Consider the following 27778-nt stretch of genomic DNA (forward strand, 5'->3'; position numbering starts at 1 on the left):
GCATAATATTAATCATGGAAGACTGTGATAAATTAAGGATGTACATTGTAATCGCTACCACAAGCACTTAAAAAAAGTATAGCTAAAAAGAAGACAAAAATAAAACAATAAAAAAACCCTCTGAGCCTCTTACAGACTGATTTCAAGAACTTATTTGTGTTCTTTTACATGTTGACACCTTATAATTTATCAACTCAGAAGTTTCTGCTTTTCAAACATTTCCCAATAGGAAACTGTACTGGTTAATTTCAATTTTCATTACTATTTCCTCCTTCTTTTGCCTTTCATGGGTATAGACAATACCACAGAATAAAATACAAGGTGTTCCCTTAAAGTCAGTGCAACTCCTAACACAAACCTCCTTAGTTAGTTTACTAAAGTGTCCTCACTCACTGAAGGAATTAATAGGAGGCAAAACAATGAGTAAATGAAAAAAATGCTGTGATAGTTGACTACTGAGGCTACACACATGCTTTTCTTCAAGTAGAAAGTTATCATAGGTGAAAATAATTTCCAACACAGATGGGCCCTATCATTCTCAGATCATTCTGCTGTTAAAACAAAAACAATTTTTTAATTCCCACCTCACTAGTAAAATTAGAAAATGCAGTTATTTCACCTTTTCTCTCCAATGTGTTAAATAAGTGAATGATTCTTAGAAGTTAAAAAACCCAGTACTTTTCACTTCTTCTCACAATGACCCCATCTGTTTAAATCAGACAAAGCATAGAGTATCTTCCTCTAGCAACAACTTAACTTCTTAGACCAGATATTGCCAATTGGCTGCCCATTGGCCAAATTCGGCCCATTATTTTGTTTTGTTTGGATCACGGTCTTTTAAAACTTTTTAACTACTTGAAAATGTTTAGAAATTCAGAGATTTCACGTAAGAATCCAGATTCTGAGTTCTTTTGAAAATCTGAAAGAGACAGTAACACCGGGACACATTCTTACAAGGCAACACAGGAGCTGGAGCTGAATATTAGCTGCATCTTTTTGACGTGTTACCTGCTTTCCAGTTTAACCCAGTTTCAGTTCAGTACACTTCACTCAAATTATTTGCCTGGACTCAAATGAGTTTATAATCTCTATTACAAATATTCCCCATCCCAAATTTAGTCTCCTTCCTCACTCTAGTCCTTACTCTTGTGCACTCACTCACACTCTCTTTCTATCAAAATAACATGCATCTATTACTTCACTAAAAATTTCAACTGAGGATGTATTTGGCTTAAAAAAAGTGTCTCTAATGGAAAATAACAGGTCAGCATTCTATACCAACATATTTACATGGTTTCTGGCCATGTATATATGTATAAAGAATGTGGTAGGCAGAATTCTCCCAAGATTCCTGTCACCTAGGTTTTAATTCAATCACTAGTCTAGGTACTACTGTACAGGGACTTTGCAGATGGAATTAGGTTGCTAATCAGCTAATCTTAAAGTAGGGAGAGTACCCCAAATTATCCAGGAGGGCCACCATAGTCATGTGAACCCCTAAAGTAGAAGAGCAAAGCAGAAGAGCCAGAGATTCAAAGTTATCAGAAGGACTAGGCCTGCTGCTACTAGCTTTGAAGATGAAGAAATGGGGCCATGAGCCAGGGAATGCTGGTGGCTTCTAGAAGCTAAGAACAACTCCTGGCCATCAGCCAGCAAGGAAACAGGGATCTCAGTCCTACAACTGCGTGGAATTAAATTCTACTAACACCGGGAATAAGCCTAGAAATGGATTCTCCCCTGGGGCCTCCAGGGGAAATGTAGCCCCGCCAGCACCTTGATTTTGGCTTTGTTAGACCTGAAGCATAGAAACCACCCAAGCCCAATAGGCTTTTGATTTATAGAACTATGAGATAATAAATTTGTGTTGCTTTAACCTGCTAAACTTGTGGCAATATGTTACAGCAACAATGGAGAGCTAATACTTTGCTGATGAATGAAAAAAAAGGCTTTACACAAACCTTAACTGAACAAGACCAGCAACCATTAGTCTATATAAAGTCACATATATTTCATAAATTATTGGCGCAGCTATAAAATCTACCTTGATACCTCCTCAAAAAGGAATCTCTCATCAGTTTCAAATCTTGCATTCTCCCCAAAGCGCCTACTTTCCCGTCTGGCCCTTAGCGGGCTTTGGGGAATTATGCTCTTGGAATGCTCTAACTGATAAAAGTGTTTTGCCCATTTGAAGGCTTGAATCACTCTAGCTTGTCCAGATAGTTTGTGCAAACAATGTGATTTATGTTGAACACCTGCTTCCTTCTGTGTGTGTGTGGGGGGTGGTCTGGAGCATCATTAACTGCAATCAGTCACACAGGCATTAATGTACCTTTGTGACCAACCCCCAATACAAATTCTCACTCCTAGGCTCAGGCCAGCCTTCTCTAATAGGCAATACTTTGTGCATGTTGTCACAATTTTTGTGCTGCAGAAATTAAGGACATCTTCTACAACTCTCCTGGGAGAGAACTCTGGAAAGCCTGTGCCTGGTTTCTGCCATATTTTGCCCCATTGTTTTCTCTTTGTTGGATTTTGCTTTGCATCATTTTGCTGCAATGAGTATAATGTAACCATGAGTATAATAACATCTGAGTCCTGTGAGTGCTTCTATTGAATCACTGAAGCTGGGAGTGGTCTTCGTGACCCCTGACACATCACAGTTCCCACCATCTCAGCCAAAATGATTTACTAATACGAAAGAGAACACCAAATATGACACTTGCCATAAGACTAAAAAATTTTCCCAAATCTTTACTAACCAAATTGAGGTAGGCAGAATTCTAAGATGGTTCCCCAAATCCCTGTACCCTGATGTACACCTGGCATAATCCCCAAGACTATGAATATGATGGATTTTACCCTCATGATCACATTATATTCTATGGTGCAGCTGACCTTATCACATGAGTCCTTGAAATCTGGATCTAGAGATTAGAGACAGGAAATAAGAGAGATTCCAGGCATGAGCAAGATGTGATACAAGGGATATCATCCATTGCTGGCTTTGGAGATGGAGAAAGCCACATGATAAGGAATGCAGATGGCTTCCAGGAGCTGAGAGCAGCCCCTCATCAATAGTAATCAAGGAAACAGGGACCTCATTCATACAGTTGCAAGGAACTGGATTCTGCCAACAACCTGAATGAGCTTAGAAGTGGATTCTTCCCCAGAGTCATGAGAAAGGAAATCGACAATTTGTTTCCTCGAATCACTCCATTTTTAAAGAAAATAATAAATCTCAGAAATAAATATATTTCCAAGAAAATAATAAACAAATTACCAAGATACATTTGCAATATACTTTCACCAAAACTCATTTGTTTGGGAAATATAATTATGACACATGATTAAAATGAAGATAATAGGGAAATAGAATTCAAACTGCATGACTAAACTAAAAACATAATTAGTTCATTTAACAGTTAATTTATAACACATTAACTATATACAAACTCTCATGCTAACAATTTCGGGAGACAGAAAAAGTAAAAAATGCTGTATGCATGTTAAAAATGTATGGTTAATTAAGGGAAAGTAAACCATACCTTCCTTAATTAAATAATTGCAAGGAAAATAATTATAATTTAGGAGGGGAAAGGTACCTTACAACTAGAGAGATACAATGTAATAAAGGAATTTGGAGGAGAAAAATACAATTTGTGCTTTGGTTCAGTGGTATGGTATAGAGGCAGACAGAGGTAAGTGAATTACTTGAAGAAGTGTTATGTACACTGTGCTATCTACATTGGGCAAAAAGACAGCTTGGTCTTCAACAGGGTATATTTCAATTCTCTGGCACTCAATTTCTTCAACCATGTATTGGCAACAATGAAAATACTTGAACAATTTAGATACTCTGGAAGTAATTTAGAGAGTTTAAAGTCAGGTCCTATGCCTATAAAATGCATTTTCTTCACACACACACACACACACACACACACACACACACACACAAATGGAGAACCACAAAATGTTTTTGAGCAGGGAATGGACTCATCTATAACAATATTAATATAGCAGCAGAAAGTAGGAGTAACTGGAGTATGGAAAGACGAAAAGCAGGAAGACCAGTCAGGAGAATGCTGCAATGCAACAGTCAAGCTCTTTGTTAATGAAGCCTGAATTAAACAATGTAGAGGACAGCAGAGACGAGAAATATCACAGCGGTGGTATTAACAATACTTGACTGGCAAATAGAATAAACGATACAAGAGAGGGAGAAAGCAAAAGATGGCTGCAAGATTCCATGCCTGGTGAAGACCATCTTTTTTTGGTATTATTTTCTGTCTTTAAACAAGACAAGTAAAATTGGAAGAAAAATATACATCAGTTATATAAATCTTTAAGTTACTTGACTATACTGTGGTAATTTCAAATGCATTTTGAAACTAGGGCCCTTGAAGGCAAAAAATGTATGAGAGCCTTAACTACTACCACCAGGTTATATTCTAAAATAAGAGTATCTACTACCTATTTCTCATGACTATGACCTGTGGCTCATTAGCCATCTGTGGAGCATATTCTAGAATGTGTTCAAAATTCTTTGGCATATCTAATTCAGTGAGTAGGCAATCGTTTAATAGGGGCAAATAAAACTTACTCATCTGAGTAAGTCATATCATGTTTTCCATCAAGCTAGTGAACAGCTGCAGACATAGCCTGCTTCCCATCAAAGTCTCATGTATAACCTCTGCAATATTGATGGTTCTCTGGTAAATTTTCAAAATCATAACCCTAAAAACATATGACAAACTACATTTTATTAAAGAAACTTGCCTGCACTACTCACCCTGCCTTCACTTGCAAATGTAAGGACAATGCAGGAGCTTTACTGCAAGTGCCAAAACTCTGCTGAATATCTGTCGTGAACTATACTTGCTGGCACTTTTATAGATTAAGAAAAAGTACATGCTCTGAATAACACAAACAGGAAATGCTTTCCAAATAGCACCTAGACTTAAAAGACAAACCATTTCCCTCATGCTTGTTTTAATAGGAGTGACAAAAGGTATACCTCTTTTTTAACATTTTCTGGAAAATATTTTATAAATGAGATGAAATTTAAATTTCTCCACTTTTCAGTACCTTGAATCTGGCTTTAGGGTAGCAATTAAATAGATTCACAGGCACCAAATATGAGATGATTTCAAACAAATCTTTCAAACGCTGTACTTTTTTTCTTGAAATGTACTGGTTATAGGAGTTTAATTGAATTCCATGCTTCTATGTTTCCAGCAAATAATTTTGATCATTTAACTGAAACTGGAGAGTATACTGGCAAGAGAGAACTCTGGCACAAGTAACATATAAAAACCACTGAAAAGAGAGAAGCTTTCTCCAAAATTAATTCCTCATATTCAAGCTTGAATAGACTCTAAAGAAAATGAGTTTTCTCTTTCAAACCAGGTTAGCAAACTACCCTCACAAATAACATTATTTCATAAAAGACTCACTCAATTATAAGCTTCAGGTCATAGCACAAAATTATTATTTTTGGTTTGGATAACATGAATTCTCAAAAGGGTTTTATGGCTATTAAAATTATAACAAGAAAGAACACTTAATTTTCTAGTGAGATCTGAAACCTCAAGATAGTCTTAAGTTACAATACATTTGTAATACGAATTACTACCATAATGTTTTAGTACAATATTGCTTAGTTAAGTGATATTAAATTTATCATGAAAAAAGTTAGTGAGTAAATTGATACAAGACTCTTCTCTAAGTTTCTAGTTTTCATTCCTCTATCCCCCATCCCACCAATTTTACAGAAAACGCAAAATTTTCTTCAAAATATAAATCCAGTAAGATATATGCCTTAAATGATGCTTAAGTTTGGACAAAGAACTGCAAATAACTACCAGACAACTGGCAGCTTACAGTTTTGCAACAGTTAGAGACAGATGTACAAGTAAAAATCATGGATCTCAAATAGCAATCCCATCTAAATAGATTTCCTGTTTACTTTGCATCAGCCTTTCTTACAGGTGCAGGGTGCTTACTTTTGGCAGTAGGGGAAAGAACTGATTTATAAACCGTAAGAACATCTTCTCACTTTCCATAAATAGGTTATAGAATTAATTAAAACTGCAGCACATCAGCTCTGCACATGAAACCTGCTCTGTTATTGGAGACTAATGTAATCCAAATATGTGGAAAGTCAAATAGTTTTCAACAAAGCTAATTTAGATGGATGGATCAGATAACAACTTGGAACTGAACCTGACAGAATCATTTCTACTCAAAGGCAGTAAGTGCTGAATGTTATACCCCAAAATGAACAAGGAAAATATTGAATTTTAATCTATTACCAGAATGATTAAAAACAATACTTTACAAAAACGTTTAAAAATATCTCACCTGAAGAAATTACAAAGACCCATAAGACTACCATACGTTCTATTTTAAATAAATGAAAAAGACCATGTAAATGTCATGAAAGACAGTATGAAATCTGCATTTAATCCTATTGATGTTCTGCTACCTACTCAAAGAATATGCTTCCATCTATAACATTTTATCCTAATGAAGACATATATAAGGGTATTGAAGAAAGGTGGCTTCTTTATACCTTTACACTGTTGAGGCTACTGGTAACCATTGCTATGAGATTTATTATCTCTAAAACAACGATAAATGATGACAAGCACAGAAAAGTAAAACTTTTCATGAGCTAATGGATTTAATCTTATTGACAAAGCAATGGCAATTATATCCTTATATAGTATAATCCAAAGTAAATAAAGTAAAAGGGTAGAGTGAGGTAAAATGATGAAAATGGAAATTTGTCTTCTGAGTCACCAGCTTCTCTCTCCTTTAGTTCTCTTCAGTAAGTAAAGGAAGGACAGATATGGGCAAAGAGGGAAATGTGGAGATCAGAAGGAACATCCTACAGTTACTACCACCCTGATGACAAGAACTACTCTACTTGTGGCTTATAGAGTCCTCTGGAATGGCTGGGAGCACAAGACCATGGGTAACATCAATTTACATGATGTAGAGCAATTCCAATCATAGCATAGCTATGTCCTCTGATACTTCTGGATATTCCCTTAATAATCTGTCCTCTTCATAGGGTAAACTTCTTCCTTTTTTCTGTCCCAAGTCCCCTAATGAGTATTGAATAATTTTAGGAACTTTATTTTCCAGTTGGTGTTAATGTTGATTTAGTATTTCATTCCTACCTTTTCCTTTTTTTTTTTTTTTTTTAGTACTTGTATGATCTCTAAGACTTCTGTGACAGCCAGACTCTAAGATGCTCCAATGCCCCCTGACTCCTGGGATTCACATTCTTGTGTCGTCCTCTCCCACACTGAATAGAATTAATGGCTGACCTCTGTATCCAATGAGCTATAGCAATGTGTGGCTCCTCAGAAGAGGTCATAAAAGGCATTGCCGCTTCCACCTTGCTTTCTCTCATCTCTTAGATTGCTCACTCACTCACTCTGAGAAGCCAACCACCATATTGTGAGAATAGCCAAGAGGTCTATGGAAAAGCCCTCAACATAGGGAGGAAATAAACCCCCTGTCAACAACTGGCACCAAATGAGTGAGCTAACTTAGAAACAGTTGACTGAATCCCCAGTCAAGCTTTCAGAAGACTACAGCCCCAGCTGATATACTGCAATGTCATGAGATCCTGAGCTAAAACCACCCAGCTAAATGTTCTTGAATTCCTGACCCAGGGAAACTGTATAAATTGATAAATGTTTATTATTGTTTTAAGCTGCTAAGTGTTGAGGTAATTTGTTAAGCAGCAATAACTAATTCATACTATTTCTTCTTATAGAAACAAAGAAATACAAACAAGTATGCCACTGGATGAAGCATCTTCATTAACAACATAACATTGTTGCTATATGAGAGACTCACAACTCAAGCCAAGTAAATAACTCAACAGGCTTTTAAAAATTTTTTGAAGTATAACTTACATAGGCAAAATGCACACTCTTAAGTGTACACGTCAGTGAATTTTGACAAGTTTTGCAAGAACATGCACCATAAGTAATACCCTAATCAAGATGTAAAAATTTCCATTCCACAGATAGTTCAGTCAAGGCTATTTTGAATCAGTACTTGTATTGCCCTCTTCCCAACCAGAGTCAAGCACTATTTTTATATCTATCACAGTAGATGAGTTTTGATTGCTCTAGAACTTCATATAAATGGAAGAATATGATTTTTGTGTCTGGCTTCTTTTGCTCAGCATAATATTTCTAAGGTTCATCATGTTGTTGTATCAGTAGTTTATTCCATTTTATTGTTGATTAATATACCACAATCTGCTTACCCATTCTCCCATTGATGGACACTTGAGTTCTTCCCAGTTTGGGGCTACTATGAATAATGTTTCTGGGAACATTCTTGTGCAAATATTTTGGTGGGCATGCATTTTTTCTTTCTCTTGATTAAATGCCAAAGCAGGGCTGGGACTACAGGGAGGCAAATGATGTACCTCTTGGGCACAAATTTAAGGAGATCCTCTACCTAGGAGGAGGATTGCTGGATCATAAAATAGATGTTTCTAAAACAACTTGCCTTTTATATTATAGCACTGAATTTTACACTTAGACTTGTCATGGGTTCTTCTGTCAAAAAAATCTACCATTTAAGTAATGGGGAATAGCAGGTTAATATACTAGTATAACATATTAGTATTAGAAAACATATGCGTATAAAGGCAATTGATTAATATATTATCACATGTAATTCATATTAAATAAAATATAAAGCTGACAATAACTTCCTCTAGAATGATCCCTAGTTCAAGTAAAACTCCTTGTTCTACAGATATGAAAAATGATTAAGAGACCGGTCCAAGGCTGCCTAGCTAGTTAGTGGCTTTTTCATCATACATATTGCATTGTAAATCTTTATACAAATTTAACCCAAACTCAGTTAAAATTCCTAAAGACATGACTACAATTGGTTTTCAATTTTAATGTCAACTAGCTTTCACAGAGAACTTTTTTTGTTTTTTTGCATTGGTGGCCTATAAATTAAAGTGTAAATTTAAACTGGTGGGCAAAGAGTAATATGTTCTTAAAAAAATACAATTAAAGATTTGTGACATGCAAAAATTATGCCTATAAAAACATATTTACTAAGTTAGGTTAAATATATAGAAAAGTCACTTTTATCACCATGGTCAGATTAGACTTTTCTAAAAAAGCAAGTGACGCAACTGGATACTTGATATCTGCATCTTTCATTCCAGCGACCACTTAAAACCAAACCATTTAAAGTAGCAAGGAAAGTACTTTTATTCAATTTATTTGTTTTGCTGCTATTAAATTACTACCATTTAATAAGATATACATTTTCCCCCCTTGCAAAAGATTTATCTTCATCTATAATATAGCAATGATTAAAGAGTATTGACTAAGAATAAGAATATTTCTTTAATGTAGGATGGATAATTACAATCCTATAAAGGCTCATGGCAAATATTTTTCATTGGTTTAGTACAACTTAATTCATTAAAGAAACATTTTTCATAATTTTAAGATAATTTCAGAAAATCTGTGAAGAAGCTCATTTAATAGTGTATTTGGGGCTTCCCTGGTGGCGCAGTGGTTGAGAGTCCGCCTGCCAATGCAGGTGACACAGGTTCGTGCCCCGGTCCGGGAAGATCCCACATGCCGCGGAGTGGCTGGGCCCGTGAGCCATGGCCACTGAGCCTGCGCGTCCGGAGCCTGCTCCGCAACAGGAGAGGTCACAACAGTGAGAGGCCCGCGTACCGCAAAAAAAAAAAAAAAAAATAGTATATTTGTAAGAGAGTTTAGACCACTTTTCTTGCCAAAAATGCCTTAGAAAGTAAATTTCATGTGTCATTGAAATAACTGAATTTATACTTTTTTTTTTTTTTTTTTTTGCATCGGCAGGCGGACTCTCAACCACTGCACCACCAGGGAAGCCCCTGAAATAACTGAATTTAAACTGTATGATTATGTTCCACCCAAACCATGATTATTATTTCTCTCTATTCTTCAATCTAGCCTTCTACACAGTTCACTATGTCCTATGTCCCTAAGAATACCAGTGCCCTGTGAGAAGTTACCATGTACTTCTCTCAGGAAATACTCTTAAAACTCAGCTAGAGAAATGCTTTGTACTAAAAAGATTTCAAATTTTCCTGTATATCCTCTTTACTAATTTTTTGTCAAGTACTTTGCAGAATGCTTACCTCACAAAAGCTGAACACTGGATAATGTCAATGTTGAATTTCTATGAGGCCTGTGAATTAAATTTCCTAAAGTGAAAATTTACACCTGGATTTTATCATTAAACAAGTAACAGAAGAAACTAAAATCCTGTAGTTTTTAGTTAAAATGCCTTTTGTTTGCCAATTTCTGCTTTTCCCGTAATTGTCCTGATATTATACAGTACCTCACAGGTTTCCCTTCTCGAAGCAAGTCTTCTAGACTCTGTTCACAGTGTTCAGCCACCACCACCAGTCTCTCTGAGTAAAAAAAAACACCAACTCCACTTTATATTTGATTAACACAATGTTTTAATAACAAAATAATATACCCCACTAAAGTTATTAACATACAGTACAAATGATATTTTAAAAGAGCTTTTCAAAGTCTACATTAACTACATAAAAATCAAATATGTAGAATAACAGGATAAATGTGTAATAAAACAACACATTAAATAACAATTTTTCATCTTGTGTTTTTCTCTAGAATTTCTCCCATATGCATCAGGAAAAACAGCTGGAAAAGTTTACCTTTGGCAAAAAGAAGTAATCCTTCTTCTGACACAGACTAGGAGAAGAAAAAGCTTGGATGAAGATATAAAGAAATTTTGAAGTGAAGGGGAAATTGGGAGCTAGGGACAAACTGTCTTGATGGTCTGGTTCAAATATAAGGTTTTTGAAACTGAGTTCAGAAATTTGAGAAAAGTAGAAATGTTCTGAATCATGACTATGGAGAAAGAACAGAAAATCAACTTGGGGTTACTTGTAACATCATGGGGCTTGCTGAGATTAGTAATAATATAAAATTTTGGTGGGCACAATCTATATCATGATGTAATTTTTATTTTCCAACAGATCAACTGTTTAGGAATAAGACAGCACAGTTTTGAAGGTCTATACATTTTTAATGTAATCATCAGGTACCTAGTGACTAACACGTTGTCTGACACAGCAGCAGATCAACAAACTCTTTTCCTTTTTAGATGAAAGAATGTCTTTCATTTGAAAATGAAAAACGGCAAAGGTAGAAAACTGAGAGCAGAAGATGGGAAGGACTGATTCAAGGTATGGTCTTGCCTGCTGGGAGGAGAGATGAAGGACAATGGTACACAGGCAATCATGTGAGGTGTGGGGGCAGGATATTGTATGGGTCACATCTTGGAAGCTCAAACTGAGGTGGTGGCATTATATAGAATGATCTGAAACACAAAATTTTAAAACTATAAATGAAAACTATCACTTTCAGAAAAAAACTCCAAGTGATCTAAACTTAAAGAAAATTAAATTTGAAAGAACATTTAATGAGGAGAAACAAAGGAAAAAAATAGGAAAGCAAGTTGAGATAAAAGTTCTAGTTCTTCAATTCAATAAAGAAAAGAGCATGCAAAGTTGAATGCCAAGCAATTTAGCACAACTGTGAAGTTCTAGAAGGAAAAAGTAAATAATATTGTCAGAAAACCAAAATGGGAAGCAGCATTCCTTTGTTTTCCCTCTTACCACATTTTGTCAATTTTCCTTACACCTATCTGGCTACCTCTCCTCAGTCTCCTCTGTAGACTGGTACCTCTTCTACCCAAATTTAAATGCTTCTAGTACCTCCACCTTTGATTCTGGGTCTTCAGACTGTGTTTTCTCCTTATTTACTTCCAAGGTTGAAAGACTCTTAAATTTTATCTCAAGCCCAGAACTCTCTTCTGAACTCCAGGCTTTTATAGCCAGTTTCTCACTTTAATATAAAAGTTACCTCAAACACAACAGGACTCAAACTGAATTTATATTTTGCTCCTTAAGCCTTTCCCTTTAGTACTGTTTCAGTAAATGGTACCACTATCCTGCCAGCTGCTCCAGCTACAAATTTAGGAGTAATCTCCCTTTCTCAAATCCAAAGAAAAAGCCCTGCTATTTCTATTTCCCATATGTTTCCAGAATCTGTAAAGTTTGCTCCATCTGCCACAATCTGCGTCCAATCCAACATCATCCCTCGTTAGATTACTACAACAATCTCTTAACTAATCTTCTCATATTAATTCTTATTCCCCCTCCGACATATTTTCATACTAAAACCTAAGCGATAATATAATAATTAATAAATCTGAATACGTAACTCCCTGTCTAGCTTTATTTTTTGTTATTTTGTCTGTCACTCACCAACTTACAGTTACACTGGTCTTCCTTTCCCTTTCCTACCTTAAAATACTAGCACATGGATTCCCATTGTCTAAAATGATCTTCCTTGTTCCTCCTCCCAGTTAACTCCTATCATGAAACATAGTGGTTAAGAGCACAGACTATTCTGTCTGGGCTCAAATTTTAGGTTTAATACTCATTAGTTATGTGACCTTGGGGGAGTTTGCTAACCTCTCTATGCCAAGGTTTCCTCTTCCGTAAAACAACAGTACCTACCTCATAGAACTGTTGTGAGGTTGAAATGAGTTAATACATAATAAGAACCTGGCACATAAGAAGCCCTAAGAGTTAGCTATTATTATTATTCATTACTCAGTTAAATATGATTTCCTCCAGGAACACTTTCCTGGTCCCCCCAAATCAATTTACTCCTCCTATCATATAATCTATTCCACTATGTACTTTTCTTTTGTAGCACTTATTTCAGCTCCTAAAGATCTGTAGACATTTTTATCTAATGCCTTTGTTCTCTACTAGATAATGCATTTCATGATAGCAGGAAGGATACTGGTCTTGTTTAAAATGCATCCCCAGTGTCTAGAATTATACCTCAAACATATAAGCATCTAATTAAAAAATACTTGTTAAATGAGTTAACTTGAGCAAAGGCTCAATGTAGCCATTAGAAATGAATGAGACTCACATAATGACAGTCATTGTCTAAACAGAAGTGTGTCCTGCATAGGAAAGTATATGCCTATGTTGTAAACTAGGCATAATAACACCACATTAGTACTGATTTTAATGTAAAACAAAACCATCAGAATATGTTAAAATGTGCATATCCCATTAATGAATAATTTTTAATTATATATTCATAAGTCTCCATATCTATGAAGGATTTTCAAAGTGTTTGGCATTAGCCTAAAATTTGTCAGGCTTAAAATGATTTAGGGAAAAAAAAATTATCAGGCTTCTTCAGGAAACTCCTTTAAAATATCATAAGCCAGAGTTTGCCAAAGCTTTAGGATATTATGGACCTTTAAAGTATTACTGTAAGACAGCAGAACCATAATCCTTGGCAGAATATCACAGATTCTCCCAGAGGTAACAAAGTGTATACCAAAACAATGTTTCCAATATGAACCAGTTTTTTCAAAATATCGTTAGAGAGTCTTCATTCTGAAACTCAGGGCCACTATTTGAAAATAACTTGTTTGTTATAAAATAATATATTTCACAGAATAAAATATGACAGAAATATTTGAGAATCATAATGTGCCAAATATAAGTCAGCAATGTAGTGGCATTATTTATAAAAAACAAATGTGACACCAAGATGAACTTTAAAGAGTAGAACATACAAGAACCGTGAAATAATCTTTCTTCTAACAAATAGTTGATGAATGCCAAGTATAACTGTAGCGTACATACAGTTTGAACTGTATGTTTTAAGTCAATGCTAAGAAATGGAAGAGAGTACAGTATTAAGCAAGACAGATAATAAAGTAGTTGAATAAAAAGAGGGACTAAAACAGACTGAAAGATTAAAAGAAACTTTTTTAACTTAAAGAAAGAGGTAAATTGTAAATGCGTTAAAACATGAAAGGTTATTAGAATATAGTTACTGCATCATTCTTTTGTTATTCACATTAAAAACTGAGACTAGCTCATTACCTTTTAAAGAGAATCTCTAAATAAATATTTATACAGTAAAACTGATAAAGAAAAATTCTGTGCTTAAAAAACAGTATTGTTACTAGGTTACTGTGATTGTCAGTTTTACGAGTCAACATGGCTAGGCTATAGTCTCCGGTTATTAAAACACTAATCTAGGTGTTACTGTGAAGGCATTTAATAAATGAAATCTACAATTAGTTTACCTTAAGTAAGGAAGATTATCCTAGATAATCTGGGTGATCCTGATTCAATCAGTTATAAAGGCCTTAAGAGCAGAATAGACTCTTCTCTGGAGAAGAAACTCCACACTTGGACTGTGACTTCAGCTGTTGTCTAAAATTTCAGCTGCCCTATGGATTTCAGATGAGTCTACCCAACCCCAAAATCACATAAACCAATTCCAAGCAATTAATCTATATCTGTGTAGCTATCTAGCTATCTATCTCCTACTGGTTTTGTTTCTTTGATGGGACTCTAAACTGATATAGACACTTAGGTTGAAATATATATGCAGCTAGAGATATAGAATACATTATTTTACAGGTTCTTAACAATTCTATTATTCTCTACATAAATTTCAAATCTATTAGTTAAAATAATTTTGTTCTTGATTTTCCCAGCAATAAACAAAAGATTTCTGGGTAACCAATACCAAATAAAATGGAATGTATTACCATAATTATAATCCTTATTCTGCTTCTAAAACTGCTGAGATTTCAAGTTCAAAAGAAAAAATTAAGTTTGTTAACTTAAGTATTTTCATGCTTTATTGGCTTTTTTCTTTTAAAGATATTTTACTCAACTTCTCTTTAATAAATCAAGTGCACAAATTGTAATGTACACTGTTCTCGAGTTTAAATACATTATTCTGCTGAGCTAGCAAGAAACTAACATCATCTTGAATCAGTTTTGAATGATCCATAGGAAACACTGAGAGCCTGACTTCTGAGCTAACCTAACATGTAAAAACATAATGTTAGTAAAACAGACCACATGTCACACATTACTCCAAGTAAAAAGCGAAAGGTGGGGAGGTGGGGGACTAACAATGACAAACTGTGAGATATCTGTATAGTAAGAACAGAATAAAGGGGGGAAAGGAACCAAAATCAAAATTCTTTGAGGAGACAATTAAGTGGAGTCCAAACCAAAATCATGTGGTATTAAATCATCGAGAAATATGTGTTGTTCACTAAGGAGACTGTTGCGTAGAGCCTTTTCAAACTATTCAAACTAAATTCAACTGAAATGACTGGGATGTTTTGGAACAAAAAGACCTTCACATCGACACTTATTCTAATTTATTTACACCTTATGATGCATACAACTTTTCAGGACAATGAACATTGCCAATAGTTAAAAAATAATCAAATTCCCTAACCTTTTGACAATCACTGATATTTTCATTCCAGGCAGCCAAACTTAAAATATATGAATTTTACACACATCCATGACCTGTGTGTCCCTAGAAGAAAGGGCTGCTGAGATCCAGGAGCAGGGAAAGCAGGGGAAACAGAGTAACCAGCAATATGGTGGATGGGCCTAAAGAGACTACCTAGATGTTGAGCTGGGTTCTACATTAAGAGAGTCTAACAGTGTCTAAGGAGATTAGTTCCTATCTCACATTTATAACTAAAAAGACGGTTCCTGGGCAGTTAGCAGGTGTGTTCCCCAAAGGGATAATGTCATAAGGTTTTTCCTAGTTTAGTGTTTACAGGGCCTCATTTAGATAGTGGGATGAAAAGAAGGAGCTCAAGAAGTATCTAGGACTACTGAGTCAATTATCCCATGAAAAGAAAGCCTAGGGAAAACTGGACAGAGGCAAGACCGCAGTCATATGAAGTGATGCTCCAAACAGGCTTCCAGACACAGTGGGAGGAAATAAAGGGCACTTCAGGATACAAGGATGAAGAAGTCCTAAGAACTGAGTAAAGTGGCAAGACTTTGGGAAGACAGGCATACTCCAAATTTGCAGATGTAAAACAGCAATACTAATTATGGTTACTTGCTACAGACGATAATGAGGGTCCACTATATTGCTAAGTTTGGAGTGATTTTGGAACTAGGTCAACCCCACAAGCGGAAATTCTTTAGAATTTGTAATTGGATTGGCGGGGTGGTGTTTGAGGCATTCAGGGATTGACCATATCTATCAAGTACTTGATTATATAAAAAGCCCCAAATGAGTTCTATAATTTAGTTAATGTCATTGAAGCCATTTATCAAATAAAAACGTTAGCAAAAGGTTTTTTGTTAGCTTGTTTTTAAACAACAAACTTGCCAGAAGTTACTTAATTGCTTTGTGCCTCAATTTCCTTATCTGTTTCTACCTCATTGTAAGGTTGTAAGCATTAAGTTAATTAAAATATGTAAAGCTTAGAATACTGCCTAATATATAATAAACACTCAATAAATATTAGCCATCAATAATATTTATTACAAAAAACATTTTCTACTCAGTCTAGAAAACTTTCAGAGCAACTATTTTTTAAGAGGCATAACCTTGAAAGTATCATTTAGCCTGTTTTTCAGCAAAACAATAAAGGAAATACAGTTTGCATTTTTTGAGCGTCTTTATTAATGTTAGGTTGAAACACCTGAAAATGCCATTTTTGTAGGAATAAAAACAGGGTAATATCAGCAAGTATATAGAGTTAACTTTCATAAATCATTTTGTTAGAAAAATTAAATATATTTCAGTGAGATGCATTTAAAATAATTCTAAGAAATGGAACCTCAGCATGCAATTAAGCTTTTGAAAATAATTTTAAAATAATTAAAATATTGCTAACATAAGCACGTTCAAGGGGTGCTACAGATTGAACATTTGTGTCCCCCCCACCCACATCCATATGTTGACACCTAATCCTCAGTGTGATGGTGTTTGGGGGTGGGGCTTTGGGAGGTGTGATCTTACAAAAGAGGCCTGAGAGAACACCCTTCCCACTCCCACCATGTGAGGTTACAGTGAGAAGACGGCTGTCAATGAAGAAGCGGGCCTCACCAGACATGGAATCTGCTGGTGCCTTAATCTCCAGAACTGTGAGAAATAAACCTTTCTTGTTTATAAGCCACTCGGTTTATGGTGTCTTATTTTAGCAGCCAGAATGGACTAAGATACAGGCTACGGAAGAAAAAAAGGCAGTAAACATCTTCCTGGTGAAACACTGACTTTTTAACCAATACAGTTCAACTTTTCCAAATGAAATCCTGTATGAAAAGACTAATGCAGCTCCAAAGAGGTAAAAAAATTAGTGACTCTCTTTTCATTTGAAGAAACTTAACCCAAATTATTACTTTCAATCATAAAATACACTCTTATAAACAATTCTAAAGTTTCTAACTTTAGAACTTTCATTTCCTTCTTAGAGAGGTGAAGAAATGCTTGAGAATAGGTGGCTTCCCTGAAAGGGAAAATTAAAAATCTTGATTCTCAGATCTAGGAAATATGAATCATTCAAATGTAGTAAGGAAAACTTAAATGATGCAGTTTGGCTAGAGTGAAAGATGAAGGCACTTGTACACACACATACTGATTACTTTATATGTTTACAATGTATATTATAACCTAACCAGGGTAACAGGGTAGAGAACACAAAATAGGAGACAACAACAGCAACTTACCATGCTTTCCCCGAGAAATATCCACATACTGGCACAGTCTGGGGTGCGTGATGGTCTTAAGGATTTGAAAGCGCCCTAAAATTTTGATGGAATTTGGTGTGAGAGGAAGCCCGTTGCTCCCACAAACATCATGTGGCAGAGCAGAGGCAAAGAAGGTAAAGGCACCCATTTCGGCATCCTTCAAGGGAAACATTTTTGGAGTCCTAGATCTTCCAAGATAACCTAGAAAAGGAGAGAAGTTTTTGATAGATCAACTAGACCTTAAGCCAGTGTTTTCTGACCTTAAACATGATAACTAATATAACTTGGAGGAAAATGCCAATCTGTACACTTTACAGTTAAAAAAAAAAAAGTTAAAAAATTTCAAGACAATATCAAAGAGGAAAAACCACCCAATCATGAATTTATATTGCAGCTCTAAATCAAAATCAAAGATTTTCAATGGCATATAAAGGAAAGACAGAACATTCCCTCTACAAGGATGTCTGACAGTTCTAAGAGTTTAGAGGAAGTTTGTTATTGCATATTCATATCAGTAAGGCTCTTCTCTTTACCTAAAGCTTGAATAACCCACAGAGTTTCCTTTTTCAGAGTGAGGGGAGTCAGGAAAAAGGAAATAAGGATACCAACCAGAAACTTTAAATAATCAAGGACTCTATTAATAGTATATAAATTAAACTAGATAACAGACAGCACTATAATGTTACTTAACTAATCAATTTTTGTTTCTGTGCTAGGTGCTTTACAAGTGATGTTTTAATCCCCTCAATGATCTTGACAGATGTTACTGCCTCTAGGTTAGAAATAGATGTTCTATGTGTAGATCCTGAGGGGTCCTAGCAGCATAGATTCCAAAGCAAATGGTGTCCCAGAGTTTTATCATGGAGCAGCCTGAAGATTAAAAAACTTGCTCCAAAATCTGAATCACATTATGACAACCACAACAAAAAAGGTCCTCCAACAAAAAATATCTCTCTCACCCACGTGTCTCATGAAAAAGACATTCCATTGGTCAAGCATTGCATTCTTCTCTTCTCAGCTTTTACAATAAAAATCTGGAATTCTAAATCAAGTTAACAGACTGCTTTTCATATGCCTGCCCAGAAACCTCATTAAAACATTAAAAAGAACTGTTTTAAAATGTATAAACTCATAACAAGGAAGAGGACAGAAAAAGGCCTTGAGCTGATGAAAGACTTCAAGAAACTCCTGTAAAGCACTTTGCATATAGAAGAGTATTGTCACAAGAAACAGAAAGAAGGAAGCTACAACCTATGATACAGTCAAGAAGTTTTGCTCAGCCTCTTCAGTTCAGAGGCTTCAGATTCATAGAAGGCAGGAACAATGGTGAACAGCAGCAGTCATAAGAAGGTTTGAAATGAGAAAGATAATTTGAAAGGCTGAAGAACAGAAGAGTCAACTCTGCCACCAGCCCCCCAGTATTGGCCAGTTATTTGTTTGTTTGGTTGGTTTTTCTTGTTGTTTTTTTGGTACGCGGGCCTCTCACTGTTGTGGCCTCTCCCGTTGTGGAGCACAGGCTCCGGACGCGCAAGCTCAGCGGCCATGGCTCACGGGCCCAGCCGCTCCACGGCATGTGGGATCTTCCCGGACCGGGGCATGAACCCGTGTCCCCTGCATCGCAGGCGGACTCTCAACCACTGCACCACCAGGGAAGCCCCTGGCCAGTTATTTATCCTCTAAGCAAAAGAAAAACAAAAAACAAAATGGTTCATCCCTAAAGGAATAAAATAAACTGTGTGAGAATTACAATAAATAGTTGGTATGAGCACCGTGGACAAAAGCAAACTCCTCTTAATTCTGGAATTTGTAAGACCCCAGTTAAGATCTGGCTGTCTACCAAGCCATCCTAAAACAGGGTATTCCAGTCAAAAAGCCTATCCACATACAAAATGCCCCCAGACAGTCTTCCTTAACTCTTAAATGAGGAACTGTCCAGGAATCATCAGATAGTTGAGGAAAGACTATAGCATAAAGGGCAAAAAATAAAATAAACCAAAAAAAAAAAAAATCTGCCCTGGATGCAACCAAAATAATTTATGAAAAAAAACCCCAAACCAAAACTAACTCTAATAAATTTAGAAAGTTTTGAGAAAATTTTGAGAAGATATTACACCAATTATATAAAAAAGGAGGTATGGAAAAACATATTTTATAAAAGAATGAAAAGGAATTGCCAACATATATGAGAAGATAAACCTCATTAATATTCAAGAAATTGTTCATTAAAATCACATGAGAATTTATACCTGTGAGACAGTAAAAATTAAGAAATCTGATAATACACAATGTTAGATTATGGAGAAACAGAGTGTAAATTGGTACAATGACTTTGGAAGACAGTTTGACACTATTTTGTTCCTGCAGAAACTCCTACACACATACACAAGCAGAAACCAAGAAAGATCAGGGTGGTATTGTTTCTATTATCTCTAAACTGGAAACAACTTAAATGTCCACACACAAGTGAATGGCTAAATAAACTGTGGTACATTCATTTGATGGAAGAACACACAGGATGGAAAACAAGCAAACTATAGCAACATTTAATAATATAGATGAATGCTAGAAATATAATGTTGAGCAGGAAAAAAAGTCACACAAAACTTATGCCAATATTCATAAAATTCAAAAACCATAAAAGCTAAATAATAAATAATTCAGGAATACTTACATATGAGGTAAGAATATATTCAAAACTTAAAGGAATTAAAAAGAAAACCTGAGGCTAGGGTTACCACTATATGATAAACAGTCATAAGATTAGGGAATAACCCATAAGAAGCTTCAAAAATTTTGAGTAATATTCTTATTCTTAATTGGTGGGTTAAGGGTGTTCATATTATTATTATGCTCCATAATTCCCATATTCTATATTTCTATCTATTTATATATATGTGCTATATACAGTATATTTCATAAAAATTGAAAAAAATTTTTAAATTTTAAAATGAAAAATATTTTTAAATACAATGAATTGATTTTCAACAAAGGCCAGTGAATTCAATAGGAAAAGGATAGTCTTTTTAACGAATGGTGCTAAAACAATACATCCACATGGGAAAAAATTAACCTCAACTCCTACTGCTACATCCACAAAAATCTGATATGGATTATAGACCTAAATGTAAAAGCTAAAACTGTAAGTCTTCTACAAAAAAAAACCCCAAAAAAAACACAGAATATTTTTGCAACCTTAGGATAGGCAAAGATTTCTGAAGCAGGATAAAAAAAAGCCATAAAAAATTAACTTTATAAAGTGGGCTTCATCAAAATTAAAAACATTGCACATCAAAAATCACATTTGAGAAAATAAAAATCCAAGCCAAAGTTAAGAAAAATATTATTTATATCTATATATAACATTTTTATCAAATAGATGTATATGTATTATATGTATGTTTGTATATATGATAATAGACTTAGAATATATAAAGAATGCCTACAACTCAATAATAAAAAGAAAAACAAAAATAGGTAAAAGTCTGAAACATGTATTTTTCACAAAGAAGGAATACAAATAGACAATAAACACATGAAAAAGTTCTCAATATAATTAATCAGCAGGGAAGTGCAAATTAAAAGCATAACAATATACCATTTCACACCTACCAGAAAGGCTAAAATTGGAATGACTGGCAATACCAAGTGTTGAGAAAAATGTGGAACTGGAGCTGATACTCTGCTGCTGATGGTAGTGTTAAAATGACACAAGAACTTTGAAAAACTGTTTGGAAAACTGTCCTAAAGTTAAAAATACCCCTTATGACTCAGAAATTCCACTCCTACTCGGTACTTACCCGAGAAAACTTAAAATATTTGTCCATAAAAATACTTGTACAAGAATGTTCACAGAAGTTTTACTCATAACAGCCCCAAACTGGAAGCAATGTAAACATCATACAAGTGAACTGATAAACAAGTTGTAGCATATTCATCCAATGAAATGCTATTCAAAAGCAACAAAAAAGGAACAACCATGCCAAAATATGGATGTATCTCAAAAATATTATGTTGATGAAAGCAGTAGACACATAAGAGTGTATATCCTATGGCTCCATTTAAATGTAGTTCTAGAACTACAGTTCTAAACTATAGTGATAAAAAAGAGAATTGTAGTGCCTTGGCTGGGTGGGTGTGGGGGGGGGCGGGGACAGGATTGGAGAGGGAAACATAGGAACTTTCTGGAGTAGTCCAAATGTTTCACATCTTGATTAGGGTGGTGTTTGTCACTTTTGTTCACATGTATCAAAACTCCTCAAACGGATCACTTAAAATCAGTGTACTCTAATATATGTAAATTTCATCTCATTTAAAAAAAGAAAATGAAACAAAATTAAGAGAATATGAGAAAATAATAATTTTAAAAATTAGTGCTTGGTACTTAAACATATGATTACCAAACTAGATAGAAGTGTTAGAAAATAAAATTGAGACAATTACTCAGAACATGAAGCAAATGGGCAAATAGATTAAAAAAAGCATAACAGAAAAGTTAACACACATAGTGAATCAACCCAAGAATTCAACAACCACCTTATAGGCATTTCAAAAAAAGGGAACAGGGAAAAATAAAAGAGAATAAATTACAAAAGATGGGAGAAAATTCCCCACAATTGAAGGGAAATATGTACCTTCAAATTAAAAAGGCTTCTAATTTCAAGGAGAATAAATGAAAGAAGACCCAAATGGAGACATTTATGCTAGCTCCATCAAATGAGTTAACTGCAAGGAGAATAAACTCAGACCAAGACATGCCATGACAAATTTTCAAAGCATCAAGCATTAACTAAAAATTTAAATCATTTCAGAGAGAAAACAAATAGTTCAGGCATCAACAAATCAAGATCAGACACTCATTCTCATGAGCAACAACAGAAGTTAGAAGATGGTGAAGCCTTGAAAAGTTGGAAGAAACATAATTTTGTTTCTTTATCTAGCCAAACTATCATTCATAATAGCAAAATAATAATTTACAACTATGCAAACATTAAAAACTAAAATCACCATCCACATACCTTCATGAATAAGTTTCTTTAGGATGTATTCTAACAAAACAGAGGAGAAAACCAAATAATAAAAGACATGGAGTTAAGAAACAATGTATCTTACTCAAGAATTCAATGAATATAATCCAGTATAGAAGCTGCACCAAAGGACTAGAAAGTAATCTGTTCCAATTAAACAGAAGGGAATATCTTCAAGCAGAGTAAGGGAGGTTCTCATACAAAGAATGAGAGGATGTGGTGAATAAAGCACATGCATCTTTTCCCTCAAAGAAAGTGCAAAGTACTCTGTGAAAGTGAGGAGAGCCAAAAGCCTCATAAGAAGTATATAATCCAAAAAATTAAGCACATTTAACTATGGCATAATTTTTGTTATTGGAGAGGAAGAAAGAGTAATCAGTTGGACGTTAATATTACAAATCTTCTTGTTAGAGTGGTACAAAGGTCATGAAATTAAAACATTGGGAAGGAAATGTATAATAGCATATGTCTTGGCTCAGCATTGAAGATTATTTACAAAGCTATAATATTGTAACATTTTACTAGTTTTTAAACACATAAACAAAGCAAAAAACAACTGCAGTTAAGAAATATACTGTAACTATTAATAACCTTGACAACGTACAAGTAAAGGTCCACCTAAGGGAAGGTGGGAATGGATGCAGTTTCTGTGGCGGTAAAGGAAGGTAGAGTCTCTACTTCCCTCATTTTACAAAATAAGGAGCCAAATATAAGTATTTTCAAAAGTTCATATGAAAAAAATTAAGTTTAAATATATTACTTAGAATTCTAAAATTAACCAATATGAAAACTAAAAATTGTGATAACGATTCAAAAATTTGTAGAAGAGGGCTTCCCTGGTGGCACAGTGGTTAAGAATCCACCTGCCAGTGCAGGGGACACGGGTTGGAGCGCTGGTTCGGGAAGAGCCCACATGCCGCGGAGCAACTAAGCCTGTGCGCCACAACTACTGAGCCTGCGTTCTAGAGCCCGTGTGCCACAACTACTGAGCCCACGCGCCTAGAGCCCGTGCTCCCCAACAAGAGAAGCCACGGCAATGAGAAGCCCACGCACAGCAACGAAAACCCAGTGCATACAAAAAAAAAAAAAAAAAAAAAAACCCAGAACATTGTAAATCAACTGTATTTCAATAAAAATTATTAAAAAAAAATTGCGGTCGAGAGGTTGTGGATGTTGTGGCCTATCTTAAGAAGTCAATTAAAATAAAAAGAATTAGCAGTTTAACTTGTTCAACATACAGACCTAAAATTAGAAAAGGTTAAAAGTTATTATCTCTGAAGTAACATAACTGAGGGTAGGAAGGAAGAGCCTGAGCTGTTGCATTTTATTAGGCAGTCCTTTTATACTATGCTATTCGATCTTCCATTAGATACTTCTGTCACTTAGACAGCTAAAAATCAAATAACCAAATAAAGAAAATGCAAATAATTCAAAACGATAGAACAGTAGTTGGCGTTAAACATTTCATCAGTGTTCTGCTTCAACTACCTCTTAGATGGGTGCACATAAAGGTTTACACATAACAAATACACAGACATAGATTTTTTTCCGCTTGGTGAGTGGAAGAAAGCCAGTGGAAAAAACAACTGAGGTGAGAGATTAGTTGAGGGAAAAAAAACAACATAAGGAGTTGGGTTTTAAAATTCATTCATTCAACAAATATCCTGAAGCTCCTATTTTAAGTCAGGTGTTTTTCCAGCTTCGGGGCCACCAGTGAACAGGACACAATATCCGCCCTCAAAGAACTTTAAGTGGAAATGCATCATAAAGGGAAAAAGGTAAAAAAATAGGGCAAAAGATGTATATTTCGTTACGAATAAAACAGTTTACACATTTCTTCAATGGGTTTCATTTATTTTATGTACTTTCCCGCAAAAAGTTGTTTTTCTGTCCCAAATAAAAACAGGGACAAGACGCCTTGAAAAGCAACCACTAACAATTCTAAAGAAACTTCCACTCGTTCACATTCTTTCACTGCACAAGTGAATGCCACATCTCGACAACTGACTAAGCCTTTGAAAACAAGAAACAAACCAAAGCAAGAGTTTAATCTATGTTGAGCAACGGGAGAGCCGATTCCAAATTCTCTGAAACTGTCAGGTGGAAGATCCTTTCTAAGAGCCGCCTGCAGTCCTCAAAGGACTCAGGTGTGTAGGGGGAAGGCGGGCTGTAGGTAGGGATGGAGACGGTACTCAGCAGCCAGCAGCTGCACCGGTGGTCTCTATCACTCACGGCGGAAATGCGAGGCCGCTCGCTGCACCTGACCTTCCTCTACCTCCCACCAGCCCCGACCACTACGACACAGAAAACTGGGAAACCCAAATACCTGCCTCTGGGTCTGGGGACGCAGGCGGACACAAAGACAAGGGGATGGAGCTCCTACACAGGGCCCCAAAGCTGTCGCTGGAGCTGGTGTTGCCGCTATTGCTTAGTGCACCAGACCCTGCATTTCAGGTGCTTCTACAAGAGGCTGCTCCTGGAGCGCCGGGAGCTCAGAGATTGCCCTTTGCCCGCCAGCTTAAGTCAGCCGGAGTTGACTGCCTCGCCTCCGGCCAGGAGAGCGACCGCAGCGTTCTCCGCCGACAGTTCCCAGCTCTCCCCTCGACCACCCTCAGCTCGGCCTTTTCCTCTGACCTCACAGCGTCCGCGACGGAACTCTAAAGAAAGACCCCGACGTCCGGCGTCTTGCCTCTCGCCCAACCTGGCGACAAAATACAGAGACCGAGGAAGAGGTGCGGAATGGTTGGCGTTATTGGCTGAAGGAATGGACGACGGGGAGTGTGGTGTGGCAGCGCACGGGAAGGGGGCCACTGAATTTGAAGAAGAATCTGTGGACCGCTCAGGCGTTTAGCGAGGACACCTCATTGGGTCCTTTCTTGCTGCCTTCGTGAGCGGGAGGCTGTCCTTACCGGCTCCGGGCCGAGACGGCCGAGGTTCCGCCTGTTCACCGATACGTGTGAGTGTCGTCCGCAGAGGGTCCCGGGGTACGGGGATTGCGAACATAAGAGTCCCCTGTCCGTTAGTGGCCTTCGGATAATAGGACCTGGCCTGCGGGGAAGTCGGCCCACAGCAGCGCCAATCTTGGCATGAGGAAGTAGGGAACAGCTTGGGACCTTTTGAAGGAGCCAAGTTTGAGAAATGGGATGCGGGGCCGAGGGGAAGGATGTTACTGGAAAAGATATATGCACAAACATGTTTATTTTTGCATGTGTGAGAGAACCGGGAGGCGGTGACAGGAATTCGTTTATTCCGCAAGTAGTTATTCAGCGCCCACCATGTTCTAAACACTGTTTTAGGCATCGGTAAAAAGCAATGAACAAAACAGACAAAAATTCCTGTCTCCCTGTAGTTCACATTTTATTGAACATACATACTAAAAGTTAAGAAAAGCATGCCGTATCTTAGGTCGTAATGACTGCTGAAAACAAAAATAGTGAAGCCGGGAAGGAGGATATAGGTTGAAATTTTAGTATGGCCAAGGAAGGTCTCACTGAAAAGATCACTCTTCAGTCAAGAGCTGACAGAAGCAAGAGAGTTAATCGTTAGGCTGATTTGGGGAGGTGCAGTCAGGCAGACGGACCAGACATTGCAAAAGCCATCAGTCAGGAACTCTCCTGAACAGCAAGGAAGCCTGTAGGTCAGAGTTGAGTGAAGCAATTAAAGCTGGAGAAAGAATCAGAGATCCGGAACAGGTCATGAAGGATCTTGAGGGCGTCTAACCCATTGGAGGGTTTTGAGCAGTGGAGTACTTACTTCCTTTTTAAAAGAATCTCTCTAGTTGTTCTCAAGAATAGACTGGAGGGAATGAGGTGGAAGAAACACCAGTTAGGAGGCTTTTACATAAATCCAGAGGAGATATGATAGTGGCTTGACTAAGGGTGGTAAGAAATGACCTGTCAGATTCTTAGTGCTCTTAATTTAGGTATGCAAGAATTTTAATGGATGGCCAGTTAATTTTCTTTAATTAGGTTTTGGAAACACTTTTAAAATGACTTGTATTGTGAGGTTAGGAGTAACAAACACGAGTTAAAATCATGGCTTTACCATTTAATATTTGAATGGATTTAGACAAGTCACATAATTTCTCTGAGTTTATCTATAACCTTATTGTCTCACAAGGTTATAAAGATTAAATGACAATGTATGTAATGTGCCAGGCTCATTAAAGTAGTGGCTACTGTTATTAACTGTGTTTTTGGTTAAGAAATGGAAGAAAGATAGTGGTGAGTACATCTGTGGGTGGAAAGGTTTGGTTAAATCCTATTGGGGAAAATCTGAGCCCGCTAAAACATGACCTTGTTTGGTAAGTGGGCCATGGGAGACCTAGACATACCCCTTTTAAAATTTTATACATATGTCACTGGACAAAAAGGTTTTCTGTGTTAATGTCCGTAGTATCTGAAACACATGGACTGTCTTCTCTTAGCCATACCCTCATAGCCATCCCTTAAGCCCTCCAGGATCCCCAGTGTCCTCATTAGTAAACGGGAAGAAGGCTCTCTGGTGAGTAGAGAAAAACAATCAAGCATAAATAGAAATTTCCAGTTATAAAATGAATAAGCCATGGGGATGTAATGTACAGCATGGTGACTATAGTTAATAATACTGTTTTGCATATTAGAAAATAGCTAGGAGACTGGATCTTGATGGTTCTCATCACAAGAAAAAAATTGTAACTATGTATGGTAAAGGATGTTAACTGGACTATTGTAGTGTTCATCTTGCAACCCAATCAAAAAATGGGCAGAAGATCTAAATAGACATTTCTCCAAAGAAGACATGCAGATGGCTGAGAGACACATGAAAAGATGCTCAGTGTCGCTAATTATTAGAGAAATGCAAATAAAAACTACAGTGAGGTATCACCTCACACTAGTTCGAATGGCCATCATCAAAAAGTCTACAAATAATAAATGCTGGAGAGGGTGTGGAGGAAAGGGAACCCTTTTGCACTGTTGGTGGGAATGTAAACTGGTACAGCTGCTATGGAGAACAGTATGGAGGTTCCTTAAAAAACTAAAAATAGAGCTACAGTATGATCCTGCAGTCCTACTTCTGGGAATATATGTGGAGAAAACTATAATTCAAAAAGATACAT

At 36.3% G+C, this 27778-nt stretch overlaps 2 protein-coding genes across 10 annotated transcripts in view; one reads left to right on the forward strand and one right to left on the reverse strand.

The window, feature by feature from the left end:
- TBCK (TBC1 domain containing kinase) overlaps positions 1-25302 on the reverse strand; it is a 244314-nt gene extending 219012 nt beyond the window's left edge. For 2 of the 4 annotated variants that reach the window (XR_004483193.2, XM_004269604.3), the window contains exons 1-3: positions 25011-25301; positions 17636-17857; positions 10390-10462 (exon numbers count right to left, since the gene is read on the reverse strand). Coding sequence is in view for 3 of the 4 variants with exons in the window: in XM_004269604.3 (XP_004269652.1) it covers positions 10390-10462; positions 17636-17828 (266 nt within the window). In the remaining variant the exon portion in view is untranslated. Of the gene's footprint in view, positions 1-10389; positions 10463-17635; positions 17858-25006 lie in introns of all 4 variants that reach the window. The other 2 variants (XM_033427801.2, XM_033427802.2) reach the window with 2 other exon arrangements.
- Positions 25303-25505: 203 nt separating this feature from the next.
- The window catches only part of AIMP1 (aminoacyl tRNA synthetase complex interacting multifunctional protein 1), a 102623-nt gene continuing 100350 nt past the window's right edge, over positions 25506-27778 (forward strand). For 5 of the 6 annotated variants that reach the window (XR_007477233.1, XR_007477234.1, XM_049709505.1 and 2 more), the window contains exon 1: positions 25506-25636. The gene's annotated coding sequence lies outside the window, so the exon portion shown is untranslated. The remainder of the gene's footprint in view (positions 25637-27778) is intronic. The other variant, XM_049709504.1, reaches the window with a different exon arrangement.

The sequence above is a fragment of the Orcinus orca genome, chromosome 4 (assembly GCF_937001465.1).
Source record: "Orcinus orca chromosome 4, mOrcOrc1.1, whole genome shotgun sequence".
NCBI classification, from domain to species: Eukaryota; Metazoa; Chordata; class Mammalia; order Artiodactyla; family Delphinidae; genus Orcinus; species Orcinus orca.